General features: G+C 40.7%; 2 protein-coding genes and 1 long non-coding RNA gene across 8 annotated transcripts in view; all 3 read right to left on the bottom strand.

Moving 5' to 3' along the window:
• LOC115198244 (serine/threonine-protein kinase/endoribonuclease IRE1a) overlaps window positions 1-8,323 on the bottom strand; it is a 28,683-nt gene extending 20,360 nt beyond the window's left edge. The window contains exons 1-3 of one of the 2 annotated variants that reach the window (XR_003879193.1): window positions 8,008-8,323; window positions 3,941-6,378; window positions 3,692-3,858 (exon numbers count right to left, since the gene is read on the bottom strand). The gene's annotated coding sequence lies outside the window, so the exon portion shown is untranslated. Of the gene's footprint in view, window positions 1-3,691; window positions 3,859-3,940; window positions 6,379-8,007 lie in introns of those variants that run through there. The other variant, XM_029760047.1, reaches the window with a different exon arrangement.
• Window positions 682-26,416, bottom strand: LOC115198243 (serine/threonine-protein kinase/endoribonuclease IRE1a). Of its 5 annotated transcripts, none has more exons than XM_029760040.1 (7): window positions 17,516-17,816; window positions 13,115-15,106; window positions 12,789-12,949; window positions 12,479-12,711; window positions 11,777-11,906; window positions 935-1,032; window positions 682-846 (listed from the first exon to the last, which is right to left on the bottom strand). In XM_029760040.1, exons 2-7 carry the CDS (start codon window positions 15,090-15,092, stop codon window positions 708-710), a joined length of 2,739 nt encoding a protein of 912 aa, XP_029615900.1. In that variant the 5' UTR covers window positions 15,093-15,106; window positions 17,516-17,816; the 3' UTR covers window positions 682-707. The 5 variants fall into 5 exon arrangements, with proteins under 5 accessions (XP_029615900.1, XP_029615902.1, XP_029615897.1 ...); XM_029760042.1 differs by lacking the exons at window positions 682-846; window positions 935-1,032; window positions 12,789-12,949; window positions 13,115-15,106; window positions 17,516-17,816 and adding exons at window positions 10,698-11,437; window positions 11,524-11,621; window positions 25,547-25,741; window positions 25,819-25,984; window positions 26,150-26,416 and having other exon boundaries at window positions 12,479-12,516; XM_029760037.1 differs by lacking the exons at window positions 682-846; window positions 935-1,032 and adding exons at window positions 10,698-11,437; window positions 11,524-11,621 and having other exon boundaries at window positions 17,516-17,815.
• Window positions 19,471-24,565, bottom strand: LOC115198245 (uncharacterized). The gene is made up of 10 exons (XR_003879194.1): window positions 23,442-24,565; window positions 22,656-23,355; window positions 22,266-22,357; window positions 22,042-22,137; window positions 21,421-21,955; window positions 21,149-21,321; window positions 21,009-21,067; window positions 20,689-20,741; window positions 20,132-20,589; window positions 19,471-20,044 (listed from the first exon to the last, which is right to left on the bottom strand). It is a non-coding gene; the product is annotated as an uncharacterized LOC115198245 (long non-coding RNA).

Below are 26,416 nucleotides of genomic sequence, written 5' to 3'. Positions count from 1 at the left end.
AGCGCCTGCTGGACTTTCTTGGGTGCCCTGAAGCCTTCTTCATAACAATTGAACCGCTCTCCTTGAAGTTCTTGATGATCCGATATATGGTTGATTTAGGTGCAATCTTACTGGCAGCAATATCCTTGCCTGTCAAGCCCTTTTTGTGCAAAGCAATGATGACGGCACATGTTTCCTTGCAGGTAACCATGGTTGACAGAGGAAGAACAATGATTCCAAGCACCACCCTCCTTTTGAAGCTTCCAGTCTGTTATTCGAACTCAATCAGCATGACAGAGTGATCTCCAGCCTTGTCCTCGTCAACTCTCACACCTGTGTTAACGAGAAAATCACTGACATGATGTCAGCTGGTCCTTTTGTGGCAGGGCTGAAATGCAGGGGAAATGTTTTTGGGGGATTCAGTTCATTTGCATGGCAAAGAGGGACTTTGCAATTAATTGCAATTCATCTGATCACTCTTCATAACATTCTGGAGTATATGCAAATTGCCATCATACAAACTGAGGCAGCAGACTTTGTGAAAATTAATATTTGTGTCATTCTCAAAACTTTTTGCCACGACTGTATATTAGGTCTATCAGTGAAAATATAGAATATAAAATGTCCTTAACACAGATCATTGGCTCTACTTACAAAGAGTCTTGACTAAGTATGACATTAGTTAATATTTCATCAGGTTAAAATGACATACAGTTTACATTTCAGAATCATGAGCTTAGATCTCTCTGAAACATGTTTTTCAGACCAGGCCTTGAATTCCAGCCCCGTTTCTTGGCCAACATGTAGACGCATCCAAAGAGATCAGGGAACATCTTCATCAGGTCAACAGATTCTAAATCCTCAGCACTGCAGAAGGAGAAACAAACACACAGCCACCTTCAATGGTAAGAGAGTGAAAACTGTTAGTACTGGGAAAAACATTAGTCTTACTTACTAGTGCTCATGGAGGTTGCGTATGAAGCGTAGTAACCCCAACATGTTCTCAGGGTAGGGCTTTTTGCCATCCATCTTTTTGATCAAATCAGACGGCATCTGTGAACACAAAACAACAAGGTGTGGAAAGCGTTCCACAGGGATGCTGGCACATATGACTTCAATGCTTCCCACAGTCTCAAGTTGGTTGGGGGACCATTCTTGATACACATAGGAAACTGTTGAGTGTAAAAAACCCAGAAGCGTTGCAGTTCTTGACACAAACCGGTGCACCTTGCACCTACTATATTAACCTGTTTAAAGGCACTTATACACTACTGTTCAGAAGTTTGGGGTCACTTACAAATGTCCTTGTTTTTGAAAGAAAAGCACATTTTTTGTCCATATCAAATTGATCAGAAATACAATGTAGACATTGTTAATGTTGTGAATGACTATTGTAGCTGGAAAAGGCAGATTTTTTATGGAATATCTACATAGGCGTACAGAGGCCCATTATCAGCAACCATCACTCCTGTGTTCCAATGGCACGTTGTGTTAGCTAATCCAAGTTTATCATTTTAAAAGGCTAATTGATCATCAGAAAACACTTTTGCAATTACGTTAGCACAGCTGAAAACTGTTGTTCTGATTAAAGAAGCAATAAAACTGGCCTTCTTTAGACTAGTTGAATATCTGGAGCATCAGCATTTGTGGGTTCGATTACAAGCTCAAAATGGCCAGAAACAACAAACTTTCTTCTGAAATTCGTCATTCTATTCTTGTTCTGAGAAATGAAGGCTATTCCTTGCAAGAAATTGCCAAAAACTGAAGATCTACTCCCTTCACAGAACAGCGCAAACTGGCTCTAACCAGAATAGAAAGGAGTGGGAGGCCTCGGTGCACAACTGAGCAAGAGGACAAGTACATCAGAGTGTCTACTTTGATAAACAGACGCCTCACAAGTCCTCAACTGGCAGCTTCATTAAATAGCACCCGCAAACACCAGTCTTAACGTCAACAGTGAAGAGGAGACTCTGGGATGCTGGCCTTCTAGGCAGAGTTCCTCTGTCCAGTGTCTGTTCTTTTGCCCATCTTAATCTTTTATTTTTATTGGCCAGTCTGAGTTATGGCTTTTTCTTTGTAACTCTGCCTAGAAGGCCAGCATCCCGGTGTGCCCCCTCTTGGTGTTTTGCAGGTACTTTGAAAAACAAGGACATTTCTAAGTGACCCCAAACTTTTGAACGGTAATGTATATTTTGTCACACATACACAATCCATGTCTCAATTATCTCAAGGCTTAAAAATCCATCTTTAACCTGTCTCCTCCCATTCATCTACACTGATTGAAGTGGATGTAACAAAAGACATCAATAAGGGATCATAGCTTTCACCTGGATTCACCTGGTCAGTCTAGGTCAGGGAAAGAGCAGGTGTTCATAATGTTTTGTGCACTCAGTGAACATGTACAGGTAAGTACACTGAACAAAAATATCAACACAACATGTAAAGCTTTGTTCCCATGTTTCATGAGCTGAAATAAAAGATCCCAGAAATGTTTGATACGCACAAAAAACGTATTTCTCTCAAATTTTGTGCACAAATTTGTTTATATCCCTGTTAGTGAGCATTTCGCCTTTGCCAAGATAATCCATCCACCTGACATGTGTGGCATATCAAGAAACTGATTTAAACCGCATGATCATTACACAGGTGCACCTTGTGCAGGGGACAATAAGAGGCCACTAAAATGTGCAGTTTTGTCACACAACACAATGCCACAGATGTCTCAAGTTTTGAGGGAGCATGCGATTGATATTCTGACTGCAGGAATGTCCACCAGAGCTGTTGCTGGAGAATTGAATGTCAATTTCTCTACCAAAAGCCACCTCCAACATTGTTTTAGAGTATTTGGCAGTACATCCAACTGGCCTCACAATCGCAGACCACGTGTATGGCGTCGTGTGGGCAAGCCAAGTGCTCCACGATAGCATTGGGGCTATTGTATGGGCAGGCATAAGCTATGGACACCGAACACAGTTGCATTTTATCGATGGCAATGCACAAAAATACCTCTGACCAACAGATGCATATCTGTATTCCCAGTCATGTGAAATCCATAGCTTAGGGCCTAAGTCATTTATTTCAGTTGACTGATTTCCTCATACGAACTGTAACTCAGTAAAATCAATGAAATTGTGGCATGTTGCGTTTATATTTTTGTGCAGTACCAATTTCATAAAATGACATATGGCTTACCTTGCATTTCCACTGACAGAAGGTTCTCTCCACAGCACTTTGTTTCAGAGCTTCTAGAAGTTTTGGGTCAGCATCACTATACTTCCCAACCTCCTCATTCCCAATTCTTCTCAAGTACTCAACTCTCCTGAAAGACAACAATGTTCAGAAGAAAATGTCTAGTCAATACATAGATGTTGCATATTTTATATACTTGGGCATTGGCTCTTCTTGTGCTCAAGCTAAAGCATCCTAGCAAGCATCTCAACAAGTTATCTATTTTTATCTGTGGGATACGTTCTCATGGATGGTCAGTATTTGCAGACATAGCTCCATCTAGAAATGTATGACTGGTTACATTTCTCCAGCTGCATCCCTCAGCTGTTTACCAAAAAAAGTGCCCAGATGAACTCTTCATTTTGTTTTAATCCCAGATTGCCCATTTAACCAAACCTTTTGATTGACTAGTATTAGCAGTTCTTCTTACCTCTCCTCATCCCAGAAGTAGGGGTGATCCAAGGTCTCCTCCACAGTGGGTCTCTTTTTTGGGTCTTCGTTGATCATCCACTCAATGAGGTCCTTTGCAACCTCATCTACAACGTGATCCAGATTGTACTTCCCATCCAGAATGTTGCCCTCACATCGAGGACCTCTGCCAAAGGGGTGGTGTCCACCAGAGAGGATGTAATATGTCAACATCCCAACCACCTGGAAATTACAGTAAGCATTTGAACAATTAGAAAAACATTATGGAAACCAGGATATGGTTACCTATTTTCATTACACTAACCTGAATATCAGTGCTCCGCTTATATCTGATATTGCTGTCTTCCTCCAAAGTTTCCCTGGCCATCCAGCATTTTGTTCCGGCACTTCTTGTTTTTACAGTTGTTTGTCCCGTGGTCAATTGTCGACTTATACCAAAATCAGCTAATCTCGCCCTGCCGGTAACATTGTTGAGAAAACCATGTTAACAGTTTAATAATGACGTGTGGTTTAAAAATATCATAATTAGCATTATTGTTAAATTATAGAATGACATTGTTGTATCATGTATTTTATTCCAATGATCAGTGCTGTTTAAAATGGACATTAAATCTATATTCAAAATAAAGTACATTCTCCTCAATGCTTTTCACATTACTCCCTGATTGATGTTCATTGGTTTGTGTCTTCTGCTGTCTCTGCAAACAGGAGGTTAAGTCAAGACATAATAAAATGTGGTCTTACCTATCAAAACATTCTGGGGTTTGATATCCCTGTGGAGTATGTTGGTGTCTTTACTGTGAAGCACTCCTAGACTAGAGAGAACGTCATGTACAATTTCCTTCAGAACATGAGGGTTGTCCTTTGGTAAGTGGTCTTTGATGTATTCATCCAAGGTGTATTCACACAGCTGAAGAACAAGGTAGCCAAAGATTGTATCCTCGGCAAAGTCAACATATCTTACAATGTAGGGATTATCAAGTTTTGGAAGACGTAGGAATTCCTCCTCATTCTTGAGAACTTGATAGTTTATTCGGGTCATTCTCTTAACTGCTACTTCAGTGCCATCATCCCTCAGGCCCAAGAAGACCTCAGTTCCATCACTTCCCTTTGCTATGTGGAATTCTGCATCATCTACAATAGTGAGGTGTCCTACCCTACAAACTTTACTTTCATCCATGTTGGCAAGCTTCTCTAACTGTGTCTCCCACCGCTTGCTGACTTTGTGCCATTTGCGCTGTAATGGTGACGTGTCAGTGGTGGGTTGGAACGGCTTCACACTAGAACATTCATCAAGGCCAGATTCCTCAACAGGAGTAGATGAAGTATTGAAGGCTAAACATGTTTTATTTTCTTGTGTGTCTGTCTCTTGTATTGGTATGTCTTGATTTTTTGCCTTTCTCTTCTTCTTCTTCTTGGTTTCTGACAAATTACTGTCTTTTGAATCTCCACTTGCTGACTTGGAGACAGAATGTTGTCTTTTTAAGGACCTGTTTAGATCTCTCAGCTTTGCTTTCAGGTTTTCATCCCTTCCCCAGAGAAGTAGTTCTTCAGGTACCGGAGTCAGTCCCAGAGAGTTGATGTAACCAGGAACACAACTAAATGTGTAAAGATCTGCTAGCAAGGCATAGGCATACATCTTCAAATCAGATGAATAACCCTCCTTCTGTGTGCATGGGACAATGTGCTTGCATATTTTCTCAAGGTCAGAGTTGCTCCAACAATCCTTGTCTTTTGTCTTCTGTGTGATGTCATACAGTGTAATAATGATCATTTCCATGTGATAATCTTCTGTTTTACAGGAAATCAGTTTCACTAACTCAGGAATTAGCGTAAGTGACACCTCATTAGGTATTTCCTTCATGGCACAAACAGCTTTGTCTAATGATTTCAATGCACATGCCCTAAATTTCAGAGGAATTGTAGACAGACGCCTGCTTACATCTTTAACATAGTAATCTAGTTTATTGGAGTCATTCAACCATGTAATGGCTGTCTGGGGGAATTTTTCTGCATATGGACCGTCAATAATAGAGCACATGTCAATCATAGTGAGGTGGGTTTGGGGGTTCACCTGTAGAAGGTTCTGGCCAAAGCGGCTGAACACTTCTGTTGGGGATGTTTGTTTTACTGCTTCCACAAAATTTAAAAAAAGCTTGATTTTGGAAAAGAACTCACTCTCTTTAGCAAAGTTTTCAATTATTGTGGCCAATTTCAGATCAATTGCAGGATGGATGCCATGATTTAGCCACAATACTGCTCCAGATTCAAGCAGCTTCTTCACAATATCCTCTCTGTCATGTGCTAATTGAATTGGAGAGAACTTTGGTTTTACAGGTAGGCCTATGCCTACTAGACCATCTGGATCTGCCTTTGCTTCCAGTAATGTTGTCACTATATTCACTGGAACTTTACACAGTCCAGCATAATGCAGCGGTGCTAAAAATATTTTTGATGGTTTGTTGGGGTCAGCACCTTTTCCCAGAAGAAATGTACAAATCTCCTGATTTGCAAATGCAACAGCAGCAATTAAAGAGGTTACTTCATCTTGTAACTCAACACAAGGGTACAACGCATTGACGTCCTTGCCTCTAATCAGTTTCTTCAGCCTCTCCAGATTATTATTAATAATGCACTTTATAATAGGATCTGTTGACTCTGAGATAACCAGTTTGGCCAGGAGTTCTTGAAAATCAATCTGGTGTTCCATAATTCCTGACGATGTCATCTACACAGGGATATCTGAGGAAGAAAAGCAAGGTGGTGAGTATAGTTTAACCTTTAATTAAATAAACCAAATTATAGTAGGCCTAACTTTATATCTAATCTACACTTATACTGAACAAAAATATAAACGCAACAATTTTAAATGGGCCTCAGGATCTCGTCATAGTATCTCTGTGCATTCAAATTGCCATCAATAAAATGCAATTGTTTGTTGTCTGTAGTTTATGCATGCCGATACCATAACCCCACCGCCACCATGGGGCACTCTGTTCAAAGTTGACATCAGTAAACCGCTCGGCCACACGACGCCATACACGTGGTCTGCGGTTGTGAGACCTTATGGTAGAGAATTTAACATTAAATTCTCTGGCAACAGCTCTGGTGGACATTCCTGCAGTCACCATATCAATTGCACGCTCCTTCAACACTTGAGACATCTGTGGCATTGTGTTGTTTGACAAAACTGCACATTTTAGAGTTACCTTTTATTGTCCCCAGCACAAAGGTGCACATGTGTATTGATCATGCTGTTTAATCAGCTTCTTGATATGCCACACCTGTCAGGTGGATGGATTGTCTTGGCAAAGGAGAAATATTCACTAACAGGGATGTAAAACATTGAGAGAAATAAGCTTTTTGTGTGTATGGAACATTTCTGGGATATTTTATTTCAGCTCGTGAAACCAACACTTTATATGTTGCGTTTCTATAATCCAAAGGGGTTTTATTGCTTGATTCATATATGGCATCCTAAAAGGTTCTTTATGAATTGAGTGGTTTGAGCCCTGAATGTCGATTGGCTGACAGCCGTGGTATATCAGACCGTATACCACAGGTATGACAAAACATTTATTTTTACTGCTCTAATTACTTTGGTAACCAGTTGATAATAGCAATAAGGCACCTCTGGGGTTTGTGGTATATGTCCAATATACCACGGCTAAGGGCTGTATCCAGGGACTCGGGTCGTGAAAGAACAGGCTTGCAAAGAACAGCCTTTAGCTGTGGTATATTGGCCATATACCAGGTTATAAATATAGAACCCTTTTGTAGGCTATATAAAGAGTGTACTGTACAGTAAAATATGTCCCAGTGGACGTGTCAATACACATAAAAACACTGAAATGGTTCTAATGGTTTTTCCGAATTACATTTTTCACATTGTGAATTTTACAAAAAAAATCGTTTAGTGTAGGCTTACCTTGGTGTGACGTTTTGATAGCCGTGTATTCGCCTCAATTTACTCAAACATTTGCAATGTTAATTATCAATAAAAGTTACCTTGTCCGAGAGAGAGATTTGTGCGGTTATCCAAATGTCATGCGACGGTAAGCCTACACGAAACTCAGACCTGGGATTTTAGAACTAGCGTTACTTCATAATAAAATGCCAAAATTCATGGTGAAAAAACATGTTATGACTGGACTGTGGTACTGAATAAAACATGCAGTTTGACAGCTCTGGTGCACACCAACTAAAGGTGTGGTGGTTTACCTGACTAAAGTACTATTGACAGACTTTTGGAAAAGCTCATTTTAATAGTTTCAAATGCGGAGGATTTATAGTCTCCACTAAAATAACTCGGAAAGAGTAACATTTACTGGACTGTACAAAAAGCCTCAAATCAATTTTAAAAGTACATACCTCTAAGAGTTCTTAAGAGAAAAGTGAAAGCGCACAGTGCCCGCTCTACTGATGCGGAAGAAACATCGGCCGTGTTCGAGAGCATCAAAACCCCTGCAGGCGACTGTCGACTGACTGCTCTACAAATCACCTTGCATCATAAGTAACGACTCATTATTATTTACTAAAAAGTCAGTCAGTCACAATGTACCCATGATACATTTTGCTTTTGAGTCTTGAACACATACATGGTTGCAAGGCTCATTTGAAAAAAGCTGTATCCCTTCTAGCCATGACCCTCGAACACGGCCATTAACTGTTCTTCCTGAAATCAGAGAGGAAGAACAGATAGAACAATGAGACAGATATTTCACCGGATGTAAAAATGTGAAGCATCCGCTTGGCGTTTCCACTCACTACCAAATATTGTAGTAAGAAGCCCAGTGGCCGGCAGTGGGAGAAGATGGGTTTTGGCCGACATTATGCAAATGTTCTCATCGATTATTTTCGGGGTTTTATTTCAGTACAGTTTTCTGTTCCCAAAACTATAATAATGTTATGAACAAGGTGGACTACGTTTTGTAGACTTTAACCTTTGCTAAGGTTTTAAAAAATAGCGTTTAGAAGGAATGCAAAGGCGAATTGAGTTATTGCACACGTGAACTCTGAGTAAGCGTTCCCTAACGGAAATATGCAGATATATGCCAAAACGGGCTAATAGGATCCCGCAAGCTCGTGCTTGACTCTTTTATTTTATTTAACTAGGCAAATCAGTTAAGAACAAATTCTTATTTTCAATGACGGCCTAAGGAACAGTGGAACGCAACAAAAACTGCCTTGTTCATGGGCAGAACGACAGATTTTTACCTTGTCAGCTCTGGGATTCGATCTTGCAACCTTTCAGTTACTGGCCCAACACTCTAACCACTAGGCTACCTTCCACCTCATTGTTTTTTCTGGCCACTGTTACTCATTTGTTGCCATTGGAAACAGCCTGTGGTCTATCTTATAAAAAGTATTTAGAGGAAGAGGCGAAGATCGAAAGCAGAGCTTGTAAACCCAGAGGCGAGACTTTCGGGGATGCTTGCGAAGGCGGCTAGAAGCGCCCTCCTTTGATCTGTGTGCATGTGGGTGTAGTCAGACTCTTTTTGTTGCGTTCCACCCAGAGAGGAAGTCCACCTTGTGTCGTGGGTATCCACTAGGGGGCCATGGGAGGAGTCGAGGCACTCTTTTTGGACCGAGCACGCATCCATTCTCATTGATGGGCCTGCAGTGGAGCAGGTTGAGAGCTTCAAGTTCCTTGGTGTCCACATTACCAACAAACTAACATGGTCCGAGCACACCATGACAGTCGTGAATCGGGCACGACAAAACCTATTCCCCCTCAGGAGACTGAAAAGATTCGGCATGGGTCCTCAGATCCTCAAAAGGCTCTACAGCTGCACCATCGAGAGCATCCTGACTGGTTGCATCACTGCCTGGTATGGCAACTACTCGGCCTCCGACCACAAGGCACTACAGAGAGGAGTGCGAACGACCCAGTACATCACTGGGGCCAAGCTTCCTGCCATCCAGGACCTCTATACTAGGCGGTGTCAGAGGAAGGCCCTAAAAATCGTCAAAGACTCCAGCCACAATAGTCATAGATTGTTCTCTCTGCTACCACACGGCAAGCGGTACCGGAGTGCCAAGTCAAGGTCCAAGTGGCTTCTAAACAGCTTCTATCCCCAACCCATAAGACTCCTGAACATCTAGTCAAATGGCTACCCAGACTATTCACATTGTTCCCCCCCCTTTCCCTCTCCACACCACTCTGTTTTCGTCTATGTATAGTCACTTTAATTAACTCTACCGACATGTACATAATACCTCATCTAACCGGTGCTCCCGCACATTGACTCTGTACCGACACGCCCCTGTATATATTGTTATTTTTTACTGCTGCTCTTTAATTACTTGTTACTTTTATCTCTTATTCTTATCCATATTTTTTTAAACTGCACTGTCGGTTAGGGGCTCGTCAATAAGCATTTCACTGTAAGGTAATACCTGATGTATTCAGCGCATGTGACTAATACAATTTGATTTGATACTATCACCTGAATTGATCCACATCAGCTTGGTTTGCAAAGTGCTTTTCCTCATGTTTTGGTGGATCATAACTTGATCCAGACGAACCAAAAAGCCCTAATGCTACCACCACTGTTTCATTGTTCTGTAAAGAGATCTCAAATATACTTGCATACAACGTAATAGTTGTTGGACCCCAGATGATGGGGATCCCAATAAACAAATAAAATTAAAGTCTGTTAGTCTGTGCAGTTGTTTGATAAAAATAACATGTTTCTAATATATAAGACGGCACAACATATTAAGTTCTGACATAGCATGTCGACCACATTCACCTGAATGGTGTGATTGGTATGATTTCCACCTTTTAATGAGGTGATTGTCATCTCATCGGGTGGGATAAGGGACCACCAGGTGTCACAGGTGACAGAAGGTCTACTACCCTGTCAGAATTCCTGATGACTCTGAAGTCTGTTTTTTATTGTGGTTGATCTGGTGCTGGATGTGTGGCTGCTTGTGGCTTTATACCAGAAAGAGGACAATGTTTTGTTCCTGCTGCATGCTAGTTTGTTTACTCTACACCAGCAGCTGTTGCAGGTGGGAGGGAATGTCTGGGTGTGTCAAAAAAAGACAGTTCTATATTGTTCTTTGAAAGCCTTTATTATATTGAGACAGATGCATTAACATTTTATTGTGGTGTTCGATTAATATAAAACTGTTGATGATCATCACCACATGTGTAACCTTCACAGTTCTATCCACAAGAGGGCGGCACAGCTCCTCCATTGTATTTCTCAATTCAGTGATATCAATTGTTTCAATGCACTCTTGGGCAGACTTCATTTTCATATCAAGCAAAACACAGATATAAAAAACATGTCAATACTTTGATCCAGACATCCCTGATAAATCTCATACAGATCATTTATATTATTACAAATCCTGTATACCTTAAGTGAAGACAGTAAAAAAGTTATCACTACCTTTTATCAAAGCTTTGTGTGTACTGTATTTTTGTATGAACTCCCATAATATGTAGGCTATAACCATATAAGATCATTATTTGTAAAAAACATATGGATATTAGATCTATCAGTGAAAATATAGAATATAAAATGTCCTTGAGACAGATAAAATCATTGGCTCTACCTACAAAAAGTCAAAAGTATTACAATAGTTCATATTTCATCAGTTCAAATTTACATTTTTTTTTTATAATGACAGACAGTTTACATTTCAGAATCATGAGCTTAGATCTCTCTGAAACATGTTTTTCAGACCAGGCCTCGAATTCCAGCCCTGTTTCTTGGCCAACATGTAGACGCATTCAAAGAGATCAGGGAACATCTTCATCAGGTCAACAGATTCTAAATCCTCAGCACTGCAGAAGGAGAAACAAACTCAGCCACCTTCAATGGTAAGAGAGTGAAAACTGCTAGTACTGGGAAAAACATTAGTCTTACTTACTAGTGCTCATGGAGGTTGCGTATGAAGCGTAGTAACCCCAACATGTTCTCAGGGTAGGGCTTTCTGCCATCCATCTTTTTCATCAAATCAGAGGGCAGCTGTGAACAAAACAATATCTGTAAATTGTGTAGCCTCTGAACTTTCTACACGCTCTGCCAGGGGAGAGGGTACTCCCATTCTTTTGCGTTAGTGTATACATGTTTTAATATACACGTACAGGTATATACATTTAATAAAATGACATCTGGTTCACCTTGGATTTCCACTGACAGAAGGTTCTCTCCATAGCACTTTGTTTCAGAGCTTCTAGAAGTTTTGGGTCAGCATCACTATACTTCCCAACCTCCTTCTCATTCCCAATTCTTCTCAAGTACTCAACTCTCCTGAAAGACAACAATGTACAGTAAAAAATGTCTAGTCATACATTCATGTACTTTGTGTACTCATAGTTTAATGTATATACTTCAGCATTGTCTCTTATTTTGCCCAAGCTAAAGCATCCTATGCATCTGAATAATATTAACTAATTATTTTCATTATGCATGCACAGTATTATCATTGTGTTATAATTGTGTCACTGTGTCAATCATTCTGTCACAATTACTGGAATACTGATCACAAAATGTTTTGTCCTTATCTCCTGATGTTTAGCTTTAGTTTGTGTGTTAAATGCAATGTGGTGTGATATCCCTCCTAAATAGCTCGGGCTAATGTTCCTATCGATCCAGTAAGGCCAGCAGGCTAGTCTCTTTATTGGTTGTAACTTATGAAAGTTGTATTGTCAATTTGTTTTGTTATTTAAATGACACTTTAATGGTGTACATGACACTGCAACAAAATTTCCCCATGGGGACAAAAAGTCAGTAAAGTTCATTATTATTATTTTCATTATTACCCATTATACACAGTGCCATACTAACAAACAACTTTTCAAGAGACAAATAAGGATTTTCACCTCTGTGGTTTCCAGAAGAGGGGATGATTCAGGGTCTCCTCCACTGTAGGTCTCTCATCAGGGTCTTCATTGATCATCCACTCAATGAGGTCTTTTGTCACCTCGTCTGCCACATGTTCTAGTGTGTAAGTCCCCTTGATTATGTTTCGATTCTGTTCAAGTTCATCACCAAGTGGATCTTCAAAGGGGTGGTGTCCACCAGAAAGAATGTAGTATACCAACATCCCAGCCACCTGAAATTACAACAATCATTCAGTCCATCGCTCTACAAACAGGAAATGTTCTGTATTCTATCTTCACGTTGCTCAACCTGTATATCAGAGCTCCTCTTATATCCAGAGCCTTGTTTGTCTAACGTCTCCTTGGCCATCCAGCATTTTGTTCCTGCAGGGATTGTGTATAGAGTTGTTTGTTCCACTGTCAGTCTGCGACTTATGCCAAAATCTGCCAATTTTGCATTTCCATTGATATCTGTAAAGGATAAATAATATCACAATATCATGCTTTTCATAAGTATAGATAGTAGAAAATGACTTTAAGACACTGCATATGGATTTTTAATCCATAATGATGAAAGCCATGTTTTAGATTTAGTGGGAGTGAAAGGCTTAACTGTGCAATACTATAGTATCTCACCTATCAAAACATTCTGAGGTTTGATATCCCGATGAAGGACTTTGGTAGTTGGACAATGAATGACACTTAAACTGTGGAGCACCTCTTGAGTGATTTTCATCAGGGCATGAGTGTCGTCCTTGGACAGGTATGTATTAATGTATTCATCCAGAGTGTATTCACAGAGCTGAAGAGCAAGATAACCAAAAAAACTGTCTTCTGCAAAGTCCACGTATCTCACAATACAGGTACTGTCAAGCTCTGGAAGACGTAAAAATCCTTCCTCACTCTTGAGAATTTGATAGTTTGACTTTATCATTCTCTTAACTGCTACTTCAGTGCCATCATCCCTCAGGCCCAAGAAGACCTCAGTTCCATCACTTCCCTTTGCTATGCGAAAGTAACTATCATAATGTATTAGAGTGAGGTTTCCTACTTTATATACTTTACTTTCATCCATGTTGGCAAGCTTCTCTAACTGTGTCTCCCACCGCTTGCTGACTTTGTGCCATTTGCGCTGTAATGGTGACGTGTCAATGGTGGGTTGGATCGGCTTCACACTAGAACATTCATCAAAGCCAGATTCCTCAACAGGAGTAGATGAAGTATTGAAGGCTAAACATGTTTTATTTTCTTGTGTGTCTGTCTCTTGTTTTGGTATGTCTTTCTTTTTTGCCTTTCTCTTCTTCTTCTTCTTCTTCTTCTTGGTTTCTGACAAATTACTGTCTTTTGAATCTTCACTTGCTGACTTGGAGACTGAATGTTGTCTTTTTAAGGACCTGTTTAGAGCTCTCAGCTTTGCTTTCAGGTTTTCATCCGTTCCCCAGATAAGCAGTCCGTCAGGTACCGGAGTCAGTCCCAGAGAGCTGATGTAACCAGGAACACAACTAAATGTGGAAAGATCTGCTAGCAAGGCATAGGCATACATCATCAATTCATAGGGATAACCCTTCTTCTGTGTGCATGGGACAATGTGCTTGCATATTTTCTCAAGGTCAGAGTTGCTCCAACGATCCTTGTCTTTTGTCTTCTGTGTGATGCCATAGAGCGTAACAATGATCAATGGCATGAGATAATCTTCTGTTTTACAGGAAATCAGTTTCACTAACTCAGGAATTAGGGTAAGTGACACCTCATTAGGTATTTCCTTCATGGCGCAAACAACTCTATATAAGGATTTCAATGCACCTGCTCTAAATTTCAGAGGAACTGTGGACAGACGTCTGCTTATATGTTCAACATAGGAAACTAGTTTCTTGGAGTCGTTCAACCATTTAATGGCTTTCTGGAAGTATTCGTCTTCATTTGCACCTTCAATGTTAAAGCACATATCAATCATAGTGAGGTGGGTTTGTGGGTTCTCCTCTAGTAGGTGAAGATCATAGTGTTTGAAAACATCTGTTGGGGATGAATGTTTTATTGCTTGTACAAAATGTAAAAAAAGCTTGATTTTGGAAAAGAACTCACTCTCTTTGGCAAAGTTTTCAATTATTGTGGCCAATTTCTGATCAATTGCAGGATGGACGCCATGTTTTAGCCACATTAAAGCTCCAGATTCTAGCAACTTCTTCACAATATCCTCTCTGTCATGTGCTAATTGAAGTGGAGAGAATGATTGTTCTGCTGGACCATTTGGATCTGCCTTTGCTTCCAGTAATGTTGTCACTATATTCACTGGAACTTTATGCCGTCCAGCATAATGCAGCGGTGCTAAATATCTCCTTGATGGTTTGTTGGGGTCAGCACCTTTTCCCAGAAGAAATGTACAAATCTCCTGATTTGCAAATGCAACAGCAGCAATTAAAGGGGTTACTTCATCTTGAAACTCAACACAAGGGTACAACGCATTGACGTCCTTGCCTCTAATCAGTTTCTTCAGCCTCTCCAGATTATTATTAATAATGCACTTTATAATAGGATCTGTTGGCTCTGAGATAACCAGTTTGGCCAGGAGTTCTTGAAAATTAATCTTGTGTTCCATAATTCCTGACGATGTCATCTACACAGGGATATCTGATGAAGAAAAGCAAGGTGGTGAGTATAGTTTAACTTTTTAATGAAATAAAACAAATAATTATGGGACTTATAGTAGGCCTAACCTTTTATTACTTTATATCTAATCTACACTTATACTGAACAAAAATATAAACGCAACAATTTTAAATGGGCCTCAGGATCTCGTCATAGTATCTCTGTGCATTCAAATTGCCATCGATAAAATGCAATTGTTTGTTGTCCGTTGCTTATGCTTGCCCATTCCATATCCACACCGCCACCATGGGGCACTCTGTTCACAAAGTTGACATCAGTAAACCGAGATATATGGTCTGATATAGCATGGCTATCAGCCAATCAGCATTCAGGGTTTTAACCACAGAGTTTATAAGGTTCTTTATAAACTTGGTGGTTCGAGCCCTGAATATTGATTGGCTGACAACCGTGGTATATCAGACTATACCACGGGTATGACAAAACATTTATTTTTACTGCTATAATTACGTTGGTAACCAGTTTATAATAGTAATATGCACCTCTGGGGTTTGTGATATATGCCCAATATACCACGGATAAGGGCTGTGTCCAGGCACTCCGCGTTGCGTTGTGCATTAGAACAGCCCTTAGCCGTGGTATATTGGCCATATACCACACCTCCTCGAGCCTTATTGCTTAAATATAGAACCCTTTTTTTTAGGCTATATAAAATAAAATAAATTCTAAGTGTACTTACTGGACATTACAATTGGGTGGAGTTCATTTGGAGAATAATACATAAATAATAAAACTCCTGTACTGTTTTATCAAATAGTCTGCCACAGTGGAAGCGTCATAATACCCTTAAAATCCCGGAAATGGTTCCAACGGTTTTCCGTCATTCATTTTCACATTGCTTACGTTCCAAACACTTAAAAGACACACCCTATTCCCTCAGCCCACAAATGAAGTGCACACTTCTGATGACGTGCCATGACGTCTGACGAGTATACACTTGCAGGGCAAGAGAGGAAGGAACTTTTTTCCTTCCATCTTAGGTAAAAACACCACATTTCTTTACCTTACAAAAAGAAATTGAACTGTATTTTAAGACAATTAAATACTCTACTAACAAAAAAGCTGTTCGAATAATAAGTGTATGTATGTCCCTTAAGGTCCTTGTGTAATGTGATATTGTACCCCTAGCCCAATTATCCTTTGTATATTATTTATATATACACACACTTGTGTTCCCACATTTACTTCCTGTATGGATTTGTTGTTAATAAAAAATAAAAGTAACAAAGAAGGAATGATTTGTAAATGGCCGCCTTGCCCGGAAAATCGTCACTTGTTCATCCCGCGATGATTGTGTTTTCATCCACCGGTAGGTGGCGCTTTATATGTGCTAGTCAATTATGATTGCATGTCTACTTATATTGACTATATAATTATTAATATACGCCTACTGTATGATAGCTAGCAAATTAATTAGCTAATTAACGTTAGCGTGCCTAGCTACTTCTGAAGAAGGAAATGTTTTTATTTCTACAATTTCCAAATGCTAACCAAACTAAAACATCATTACTTTTATGAGACGTGTTTGTGCATTAGTAGCACAATTTCTAACTTATTTACCTTCGTTTTTACTTACACTTGTATGATGACTTCATATCGACGTAGAGTTTTTAAGTTTTGGCGATACTTTTCTTAGCGGATGTACAATCATCGCGAATTGAATTGTGGGGCGTTTCAAGCCCGGATGTGAACATAATTGTACACTTGTTAACTCCATTAAAAAAACAGGGCTGAGGGGCTTACGTTGCAAACGTCCCTGCTTTGGCTAATCATTTGAACCGACGACAAATATGGCCGATGGGATTCCCCCAAGGGCATAGGGCGGAGGGTTTAGGGTCGAGGGCTGTTTACTTTCAGTTTGAAACACAACCATTTGAATTGTACATCTAATTTATTGTGTGTTTGGTGTAGGCTTACCTTGGCGTGACGTTCTGATAAGCCGTGTATTCGCTTCAATTTACAAAAAAAAAAATGCTATGCTAAATATTTATAAAAGTTATCATGTCCGAGAGAGATTTGCGCGGTTATCAATGTGCCACCCCAGGGTAAGCCTACACGAAACACAGACCTTATATGAAGTAGTTTTAAAACCACAGATGGAAAAATTAATGGTGAAAAAACGATTGGAACGATTTCCGGGTTTTATGATTCATACTGTGGCACTGAATAAAACATGCAGTTTGACAGCTCTGGTGCATAAAACTAAAGGTGTGGTGGTTTACCTGACTAAAGTACTGTTGACAGACTTTTGGAAAAAAATCATTTTAATAGTTTCAAATGCGGATGATTAGTTGTTTCCACTAACATAACTTCGAAAGAGCAACATTCACTGGACTGTGCCAATTGCCTCAAATCTATTTAAAAAGTACATACCTCTAAGAGTTCTTAAGATGAGAAAGGCTGACGCTTACAGTGCGGAAGAAACATCGGCCGCGTTCAAGAGCATCAAAGGGACTGTTGACTGACTGATCTACAAATCACCTTGCATCATAAGTAACGACTCATTATTAACAGTCAGTCACAATTTGCCTATAATACATAGCTAGAAGGTTAATTTGACAAAATGTATCACTTCTAAACATGACCCTCGAACACGGACATGAACGGTTCTTCCTTAAATCAGAGAGGAAGCGAGCGAATCCCAAAAGCAGAGTTTGTAAACCCAGTGGCGCAACATCGCGAGACTTTCGGGAACGCTTGCGAGGCGACGCACAATTGTCCCAGCGTCCTCCGGGTTAGGGGAGGGTTTAGCCGGTCGGAATGTCCTTGTCACACCGGGCTCTAGTGACTCCTGTGGCGGGCCGGAAGCATGCACGGTCGCCAGGTGTTTCCTCCGACACATTTGTGCGGCTAGCTTCCATTGTGTCAAGAAGCTGTGCGGCTCGGGTTGTTTCGGAAGACGCATGGCTCTCAACCTTCACCTCTCCCGAGTCCGTACGGGAGTTGCAGTGATGGGACAAGACTAACTACAAAGTGCGGAGAAAAAGGGGTAAAAGGTATACATAAAGTGTCTAGTCGTACAATCAAGCTGTTTCCAAAGTTTACTGATGAGTATATTCAACCCTAGCTAAAAGCCTATAGGCCTGTTTATTAAAAATAAAGTTATTTTAAGTCCGAAATTGTAGTGAGAACATGTTATATGTTTAATTTTTATTTATTTTATTTAACCTTTTAACTAGGCAAGTCAGTTTTACAATTCTTATTTACAATGACGGCCTACCAAAAGGCAAAAGACCTCCTGCGGGACGGGGATTAAACATTTTAAATAAATAACATAAATATAGGACAAAACACACATCACAAGAGAGACAACACAACACTACATAGAGAGACCTAAGACAACAACATAGCAAGGTAGCAACACATGACAACACAGCATGGTAGCGACACAACATGACATGGTACAAACATTATTGGGCACAGACAACAGCACAAAGGGCAAGAAGGTAGAGACAACAATACATTTAAGGGGTGTTTCATGATTGTGATTCCAGAACAAAAACGTTTAAATGTTTCAGTGCTTAGGAACTACAATGGTTCGAATACACCTACGCTTTCTGTGAAGAACTACAACTCCCTGTTTCACATTGCATCGGTTCCAGCGGTGGTGACCGGAAATGACTCCGAAATTGTAACCTCTTCTTTGGTTTGTTTAGACATAATGTACACTGTAATGGATACAATTATTTTTAGCCATTGCTTTTGACACCAAACTGTAGATGGAAATGCATGCTATTCATTTTGTACTATGCCCTTCCATCTAAGATGTAAGCCTAACTTATCGCTTCTTGCATGTTGAATGTAGGCCCTAAATGCATGTACCAGAATAATTATTTATGTGCTACTTCGACCACACCATGGCCTCGAGTCTCCTCTATCCAGCAAAGTATAGTTATCAGAAATTATGAGTCTACAAGGCTTTATCTCTATTTGTTTTTCTCTGTAATATTTACACTTAATCCTTAAAGCTAGAATCATTTGTTGCTAAATCCATTTTTGGATGGTTAAATGTTGCAGGATCACATGCAGAAGTTATTTATTTAAAAAATGACAACGGTGATTTAGATGTTCGAATTACAATATTTACAAAATTATCTAAATTGATGTTTACAAACTCCACAACTAACAGGTCAATGAAAATACAATACTTTGGAGGAAGCAAACCTGTCTATTCCATTAGACTCAGGTTGGGGTATACCAGGTTCACGTCAGGTTCCCCTCACCATGACATAAATGGTAAATTACATGAAAGAATGGCCTATATATCACATCTAACAATTAAACAGAAATGGCCAGAGTGCTTCCTTTAACCCAAAAATAACAAAACATTTTTGTTGTATGTTTATTATTTTACCCCCCTTTTTTACTTAAATACTGTACACCACTGAATTACATACATTAAAACAGAATGGACAAGAAACAAACAACAATTAGACACATTCAGCCTCATACATTTTTTCCTCCATCAATATCACCATCGTTGTCGTAAACCCCATCATAGTCATCATCCTCATCCACTTCCTCAATGTCCTCCACTTCAATGTTTATACCGCTGCCCTCAAAAAAGCACTTCTGAACAATTCACTTTGTCCTTCTGCATGCTGATGCTCAGCAAGCATTCCAGCAAGGACAGCTCTTGCCCCAAGACTAAATCCATCTTGCTCTGTGTAATGTTGTAAGGCCTCCACGATCAGTTCCTGCTCATGTGAGTAGAACTTCTTGGCAGTGATGGCTTCATCCTCAATGTACCAGTTATCTTCACACGCCCGTTCTGAGGGAATGGAGCACAGAGAGCCTTTGCTTGAAGTGAAACTCCCCATCATCCTCAGCTCTTCCTGCTCTCCAGGACCAAACAGTGCTGTCCACCTGCACTGCATCCTCATACACCAGGACTTGTGAGAGCTGTGAGGAAAAATTTGGTCTCAGGTTGTAGTCCTTAAAAAACTTTTAAAAAAAATAAATAAAAATAAAGAGTATGCTACTACCGACCGTGGCAAGCTTTTTGGACAGGCGGTTGGCAATACCTTGACCATCTATTGATAACAGATAAGACAGACAAAAAATATGTTAAAGGTAATCCAATCTAAACAAAAACATTCAAAAATGACAACAGCTGCTATACACTTTATTACCATCCAACAATAGACCATAAGCATCAGAAACAAGTTCAAAAACAGCAACACATTTTTGATTTATTGTGTTTGCCCACCCAGAAATATCATAGAACTGATATGAGTTGACTTGTTCCTATTGTTGAATATATATTTCCTGCATATTTTCTCTTCAGGCCACAGAGTAACCTCCGTTCTAGCACCAGACTGAATGTTCCTTCCAAATTGGTCTTCAATCTGTTACTCTGCAGTCTGTGGAGTGCAGTCTGGAAGAGACTGCTGGTGGGGGACCATCGATGGAGGATGCCGTTCTTCCTCTCCATCGTCTTCAGTTTTCTGTAATCAGAAAAGTTCTAAATACTTTAACCAGGGAGATCAATTATATTAATTAATCTAACAATTGCACTATTAAAAACTAACTGAGGAAGTACCTACCGATCTGCATAAGCTGAGCAACAGCTATTCCATCTCCACTTTCCTGCTGGGCCCTGAAGATAAAAAAAAAATGGATTAGAGATGCATGCCAAAAAATTTTTAAAAATAATTACATACATTGCTATTGTATGTTGCTGGAGCATTGCAACATATTGCTTATCCCAACACAGAGCAGGTTTTTGCTTCTCAAGGGTGACACTAACATTCCTGCCACAATCCCGAATGGTGTCCAGTGTTGTTCCTAAAACATAATTGACAGATGTGACAAATTCTAATCAATACTGAAATTCTATTCTTAGAGAATTGATGCAATGGTTTACCTGTTAGAGACTGCAATTTCTGCCATTTTCCATTCTGCTTCTGTTGCAACTGTCGTCCACTAAAATAAAAAACAGGAAATGTTAGGAACATCACAAGAGTCAACCAGCATCAAGTAAATGACAATTCCAAGTGTACTAACGTTGCCTCTGGCACATCTTTTCTCATGGTGAAGGGCATCAGTCAGGAGGTCAATACGATGGGACGGCGTCATCTAGTGACCTTCCCAAAGTGCCTCAGATACGACCACAGCATCTCCATCTGCTTCCCATTTCCCAGTCCAGCACCTTCAACATATCTTGTGTTGAATTTCATCTACAAATATAAAACATGTCATACCATGGCAAAAGGGTTTAGTTAAACCTTAAAAATATTAAATACCTAGTGACAATATTAATGATCGTGTTCAAGTACCTGACATGGCAAGTCGTGTCCGTAAGCATGGAAAACTGACAGATTTGGTCCCATGCTTCAATTCAGGAAAGTATATCTAAAAAGTTTAACAAAATGTAAGTGTGAAAACTGCTGTTCAAATGTTAAAGTAAATGGGATCTTGAATAACAAAGGTTAATTACGTGCACATGTGGTTAGATCTTGCATGTAATGTCATACATGAAGATGAGATTGATGTTCTCACCTCTCATCCCCTCCATCTCTCAGCAGGTACACTGCATTTGACAAACTACGTAGGAGAGTCATCATTATTTGCATACTAAATTACCAAACACTGCAAAATAAAACTTTAATAACCGTTTCCTACCTAGGTTTGATCATCAACAGTTTTCTATTAACCACCCTAAAATGTTAATGCATCTCTCAATATAATAAAGCCAATCAAAGAGCAACATAAGTCTTTTTTTGACACCCCTGTTTCTTGGCCAACATGTAGACGCATCCAAAGAGGTCAGGGAACATTTTCATCAGGTCAACAGATTCTAAATCCTCAGCACTGCAGAAGGAGAAACAAACTCAGCCACCTTCAATGGTAAGAGAGTGAAAACTGTTAGTATTGGGAAAAACATTAGTCTTACTTACTAGTGCTCATGGAGGTTGCGTATGAAGCGTAATAACCCCAACATGTTCTCAGGGTAGGGCTTTCTGCCATCCATCTTTGATCAAATCAGAGGGCAGCTGTGAACACAAAACAATCTGTAAATTGTGTAGCCTCTGAGCTTTCTACACTCTGCCAGGGGAGAGGGTACTCCCACTCTTTTAATACACATGTATACACACATTTAATAAAATGACATCTGGTTCACCTTGGATCTCCACTGACAGGTTCTCTCCATAGCACGTCGAGAAGCTCTGGGTCAGCATCATGACACTTCCCGACCTCTCATTCCCAACTCTCCTGAAAGACAATGTACAGTAGAAATGTCTAGTCATACATTCATGTACTCAGTTTAATGCATATACTTCAGCATTCGCTCATTTTGCCTAAGCATCCGAATAATATTAACTCATTATGGATGTACAGTATTATCATTGTGTCACTGGAATCCTGATCCATAAATGTTTGTCCTTATGTTTAGCTTTAGTTTGTGCGTTGAATGCAATGTAAGAAATGTGGTTAATCATAATTTATTACCCATTATACACAGTGCCATACTAATAAAACAACTTCTCAATTGACAAATAAGGATTTTCACCTCTGTGGTTTCCAGAAGGAGGGATGAGTCAGGGTTTACTCCACTGTAGGTCTCATCAGGGTCTTCATTTATCATCCACGCAATGTGACCCTCCAAGGTTGCCGAGTAAACCAGGATGTTGTCGCTATACACGTCCACCTGGCGTCAGAGCATGTCCCGAAACACCTCGTTGACGAATGCCTGGAACACTCGTAGTGACCAGATATTGTGCTAAAAGCTGTCTTCCATTCATTCCCCTCCCAGATGAGGATGAGATTGTATGCACTCCGTAGGTCCAATTTGGTAAAGAACTGGGCCCCGCGGAGCTCTTTGATGGCTGCCGGGCACCAATGGGAGAGGGTAACGGTACTTGGTGGCGACTTCATTGAGTCCTCTAATCAATACATGGGCGTAACCCTCCATCCTTGGCCATGAAGAATTAACCTGCTGACACAGGAGAAGTGGACGTGCGGATGAAACCTAGTTGGAGCGCCTCATGGATGTACTCTTCCATGGCCTGGGTTTCAGCCACCGACAGAGGGTAGCGGCATCTGCTGTGGGGCGCAGTGAGTGGTTTGATGACGTGTCTGATGGTCCCGGAACCTAGTTGCTGATTATCGAGGGCTTGAACCGGGAAAGGAGAGGAGAGCGGGTATGAGGTGAAGTTGAGAGGCAAGGGTCTGGTCAATAAAGTTCCCCGCGGCACAGGAATCCATTATTGCTGTAGAAACAGTACATGAGGGACAGTCAAATAGTGCGATCGCCACCAAAAAGGGTTTGGCAGAAAGTGATGAGGGGGATACTCACACCTGCCCCAGGAGGTAAAAGATCGTGACCATCCCTCTACTCTCGTGGATCCGAGTTGGGCCGTATCGGACACTGCTGGAGCAGGTGCCCTCCTTGACCACAATAGAGACAGAGCCCCAGCTGTCGCAGTCTGCATTGCTCCGCCACGGGGAGGCAAGTGACCCCTACCGCCATGGGTTCAGGCTCTGATACAAAGTTTTCACTGAGGGAGGGAGAGAAGCGATGAGTGCCGATGCTCCTGAAGAAGGTTATCCAAGTGGATGGCCATCGCGATGAGTGCTTTCAAGCAGAGGTTGTCATCGACAGGCCAGTTCCATCTGAACCTTCTCGCACAGTCCAGCCGCTGGATGCTGCTACTGTCCAGAAGGTGAGCGCGTACTCGGCAGCCGTCTGGTCCTCCGTAGTTGGAGTAGGCACTCACCCCTCTCTCTGCCCTCCAGTGGATGATCGAAGATCTCTGAACCGAGCCATGAACCCCTCATACGAATCCAGTTCCTCCTCTCTCCCAGACATCTATGGCCCATTCCAATGCCCGCCCAGTCAGCAGAGAAATAACTGTGGCAACCCTGGACCTGTCGGTGGTAGGAGCTCCCATCTGGTGCAAAAAGTAGAGAGAGTACTGTAGTCGGAAGCCACAGCATTTACATGGGGTGCTGTCATATTTATCCGGGAGGGACATCGCTGACCTGCACAATTTGCTGAATGGGCTGGTGTGCTAGGTTGACTGGTGGTAGTGTATCCTCCGCTAGTTGAAGGCAACGCCTCTCGGGTATGTTCGAGATGTTGAACACTGCGAAGAGCCTCTTCCATAGCCGTCCCCAATTGTGCCAGCTGGTCGTGGTGTTGACAAAGTAGGTATCCCTGCTCGTCGACCGTCTGCTGCTTCCATTTCGTGAGGCAGTATTCTGTAACCTAGATGCTGGGAGTCGAGAAGCAGGGGGTAAGTTTAATATAGCAAGTAACATGGGCAAATACTACATAGGAGTCACATCTAGACATGAACAAAATAATACAATACTGTATTAATACTCCTAAGGGAGTGCCAGATAAAGGGGAGGTAATAAGTGAGGTAATGGAGTACAGGTGTGCTTAATAATGAAGCACATGTGAGCGTAGTGATGAATGCCAGGTGCGCAATGATGGTTCCCAGGACCGGTGGTTAGTAAACCGGCGACGTCGAACGCTGGAGGGGAGGAGCAGGAGCAGGAGCAGGAGCAGGAGTAGGAGTAGGAGTAGGAGTAGGAGTAGACGTGACAAAGGTAGAGGAGATGAGACAGAATCAAATGCTCTTTGTGCTAAACAGTAGCTTCTGGTGGTTTATGAAGCCAAAGTGGCTATAAGTTCTAAGTAAAAGACGCAAAAACAAAAATTAAGGACGTGAAGCATAGAAAAGTACACATAGAACAGATCTACTGCTTTTAGACTGGCTTTCAACAAGAATGACAGATCTATAACTCACAGTTGTATGTGAAATTGGTGAGGTTGCCCAAAAAGTTATATATTGCAACCAGTGGTGATTTTAGCATGTAAATCTTGGTGGGGCAAACAAAACCAAAAAATGTGGGATGCATGCCAGCAAAGCCAGTACAGAGCACAACAGTAAACAAAACATGAATTGCACTATAACAGTGACAAACTGTGCCCAGAAATGCTACATAAAGCTGTCCCAACAGCAGTCCCATAACCTTACCACTGATACACCAGGGTATCAGCGAGCCTTGTCTGGCAGTGAAACAGTTCATTCAGCCTCATTTACTTATTTAAAAAAAACATAGCTGATATGGCTGACTCGCTGAAACAAATGTGGTTTCTACTGACAATTGAGATGTACAAACTATGGCATAAGGGGACAACAAGCAGATAAGAGGCAATCCGTAATTTCGATTAAGACATTGATGAGCAAGCTAAGATGGACATAGTCAATATAACTATTTGTTCAGCACTTTTAAAATGTATGTTGTGGAAATATTTGGTCAATCATATTTCACAAGTACCGGAGCATGTGAGTTCAAATAGACTTTTTATTACTTCATAATAAAAGCCAAGCTGGAGCATGAATACAACTGCCTTCCAGTCTTGGCACAGACTTCTTATACATTTGTCTCCTCCACTGTAGGTCTCTCATCAGGGTCTTCATTGATCATCCACTCAATGAGGTCTTTTGTCACCTCGTCTGCCACATGTTCTAGTGTGTAAGTCCCCTTGATTATGTTTCGATTCTGTTCAAGTTCATCACCAAGTGGATCTTCAAAGGGGTGGTGTCCACCAGAAACAATGTCGTATACCAACATCCCAGCCACCTGAAATTACAACAATCATTCAGTCCATCGCTCTACAAACAGGAAATATTCTGTTTTCTATCTTCACGTTGCTCAACCTGTATATCAGAGCTCCTCTTATATCCAGAGCCTTGTTTGTCTAACGTCTCCTTGGCCATCCAGCATTTTGTTCCTGCAGGGATTGTGTATAGAGTTGTTTGTTCCACTGTCACATAACTCTGCGACTTATGCCAAAATCTGCCAATTTTGCATTTCCATTGATATCTGTTAAGGATAAATAATATCACAATATCATGCTTTTCATAAGTATATGTACTAGAAAATGACTTTAAAACACTGCATATGCATTTTTTAAACACATAATGGTGTAAAACATGTATTAGATTTAGAGTGAAAGGCTTAACTGTGCAATACTATAGTGTCTCTCACCTATCAAAACATTCTGAGGTTTGATATCCTGATGAAGGACTTTGGTAGTTGGACAATGAATGACACTTAAACTGTGGAGCACCTCTTGAGTGATTTTCATCAGGGCATGAGTGTCGTCCTTGGACAGGTGTGTATTAATGTATTCATCCAGAGTGTATTCACAGAGCTGAAGAGCAAGATAACCAAAAAAACTGTCTTCTGCAAAGTCCACGTATCTCACAATACAGGTACTGTCAAGCTCTGGAAGACATAAAAATCCTTCCTCAT

Source organism: Salmo trutta, chromosome 8 (genome assembly GCF_901001165.1).
Source record: "Salmo trutta chromosome 8, fSalTru1.1, whole genome shotgun sequence".
Lineage (NCBI taxonomy): Eukaryota > Metazoa > Chordata > Actinopteri > Salmoniformes > Salmonidae > Salmo > Salmo trutta.
The sequence above is the reverse complement of the archived record's forward strand: the minus strand, read 5'-3'. Positions and strand labels throughout refer to the sequence as shown.

Bases quoted from the DNA above. Each gene is read 5' to 3' on its own strand.
- LOC115198243 (XM_029760040.1), bottom strand. From the start codon at position 15,092: ATGACATCGTCAGGAATTATGGAACACAAGATTAATTTTCAAGAACTC. The intron at 12,950-13,114 runs GTGAGATACTAT...TATCCTTTACAG, and splicing joins ACCTCAGAATGTTTTGATAG to ATATCAATGGAAATGCAAAA. The intron at 847-934 runs GTAAGTAAGACT...CTCCTTCTGCAG, and splicing joins CGCAACCTCCATGAGCACTA to TGCTGAGGATTTAGAATCTG.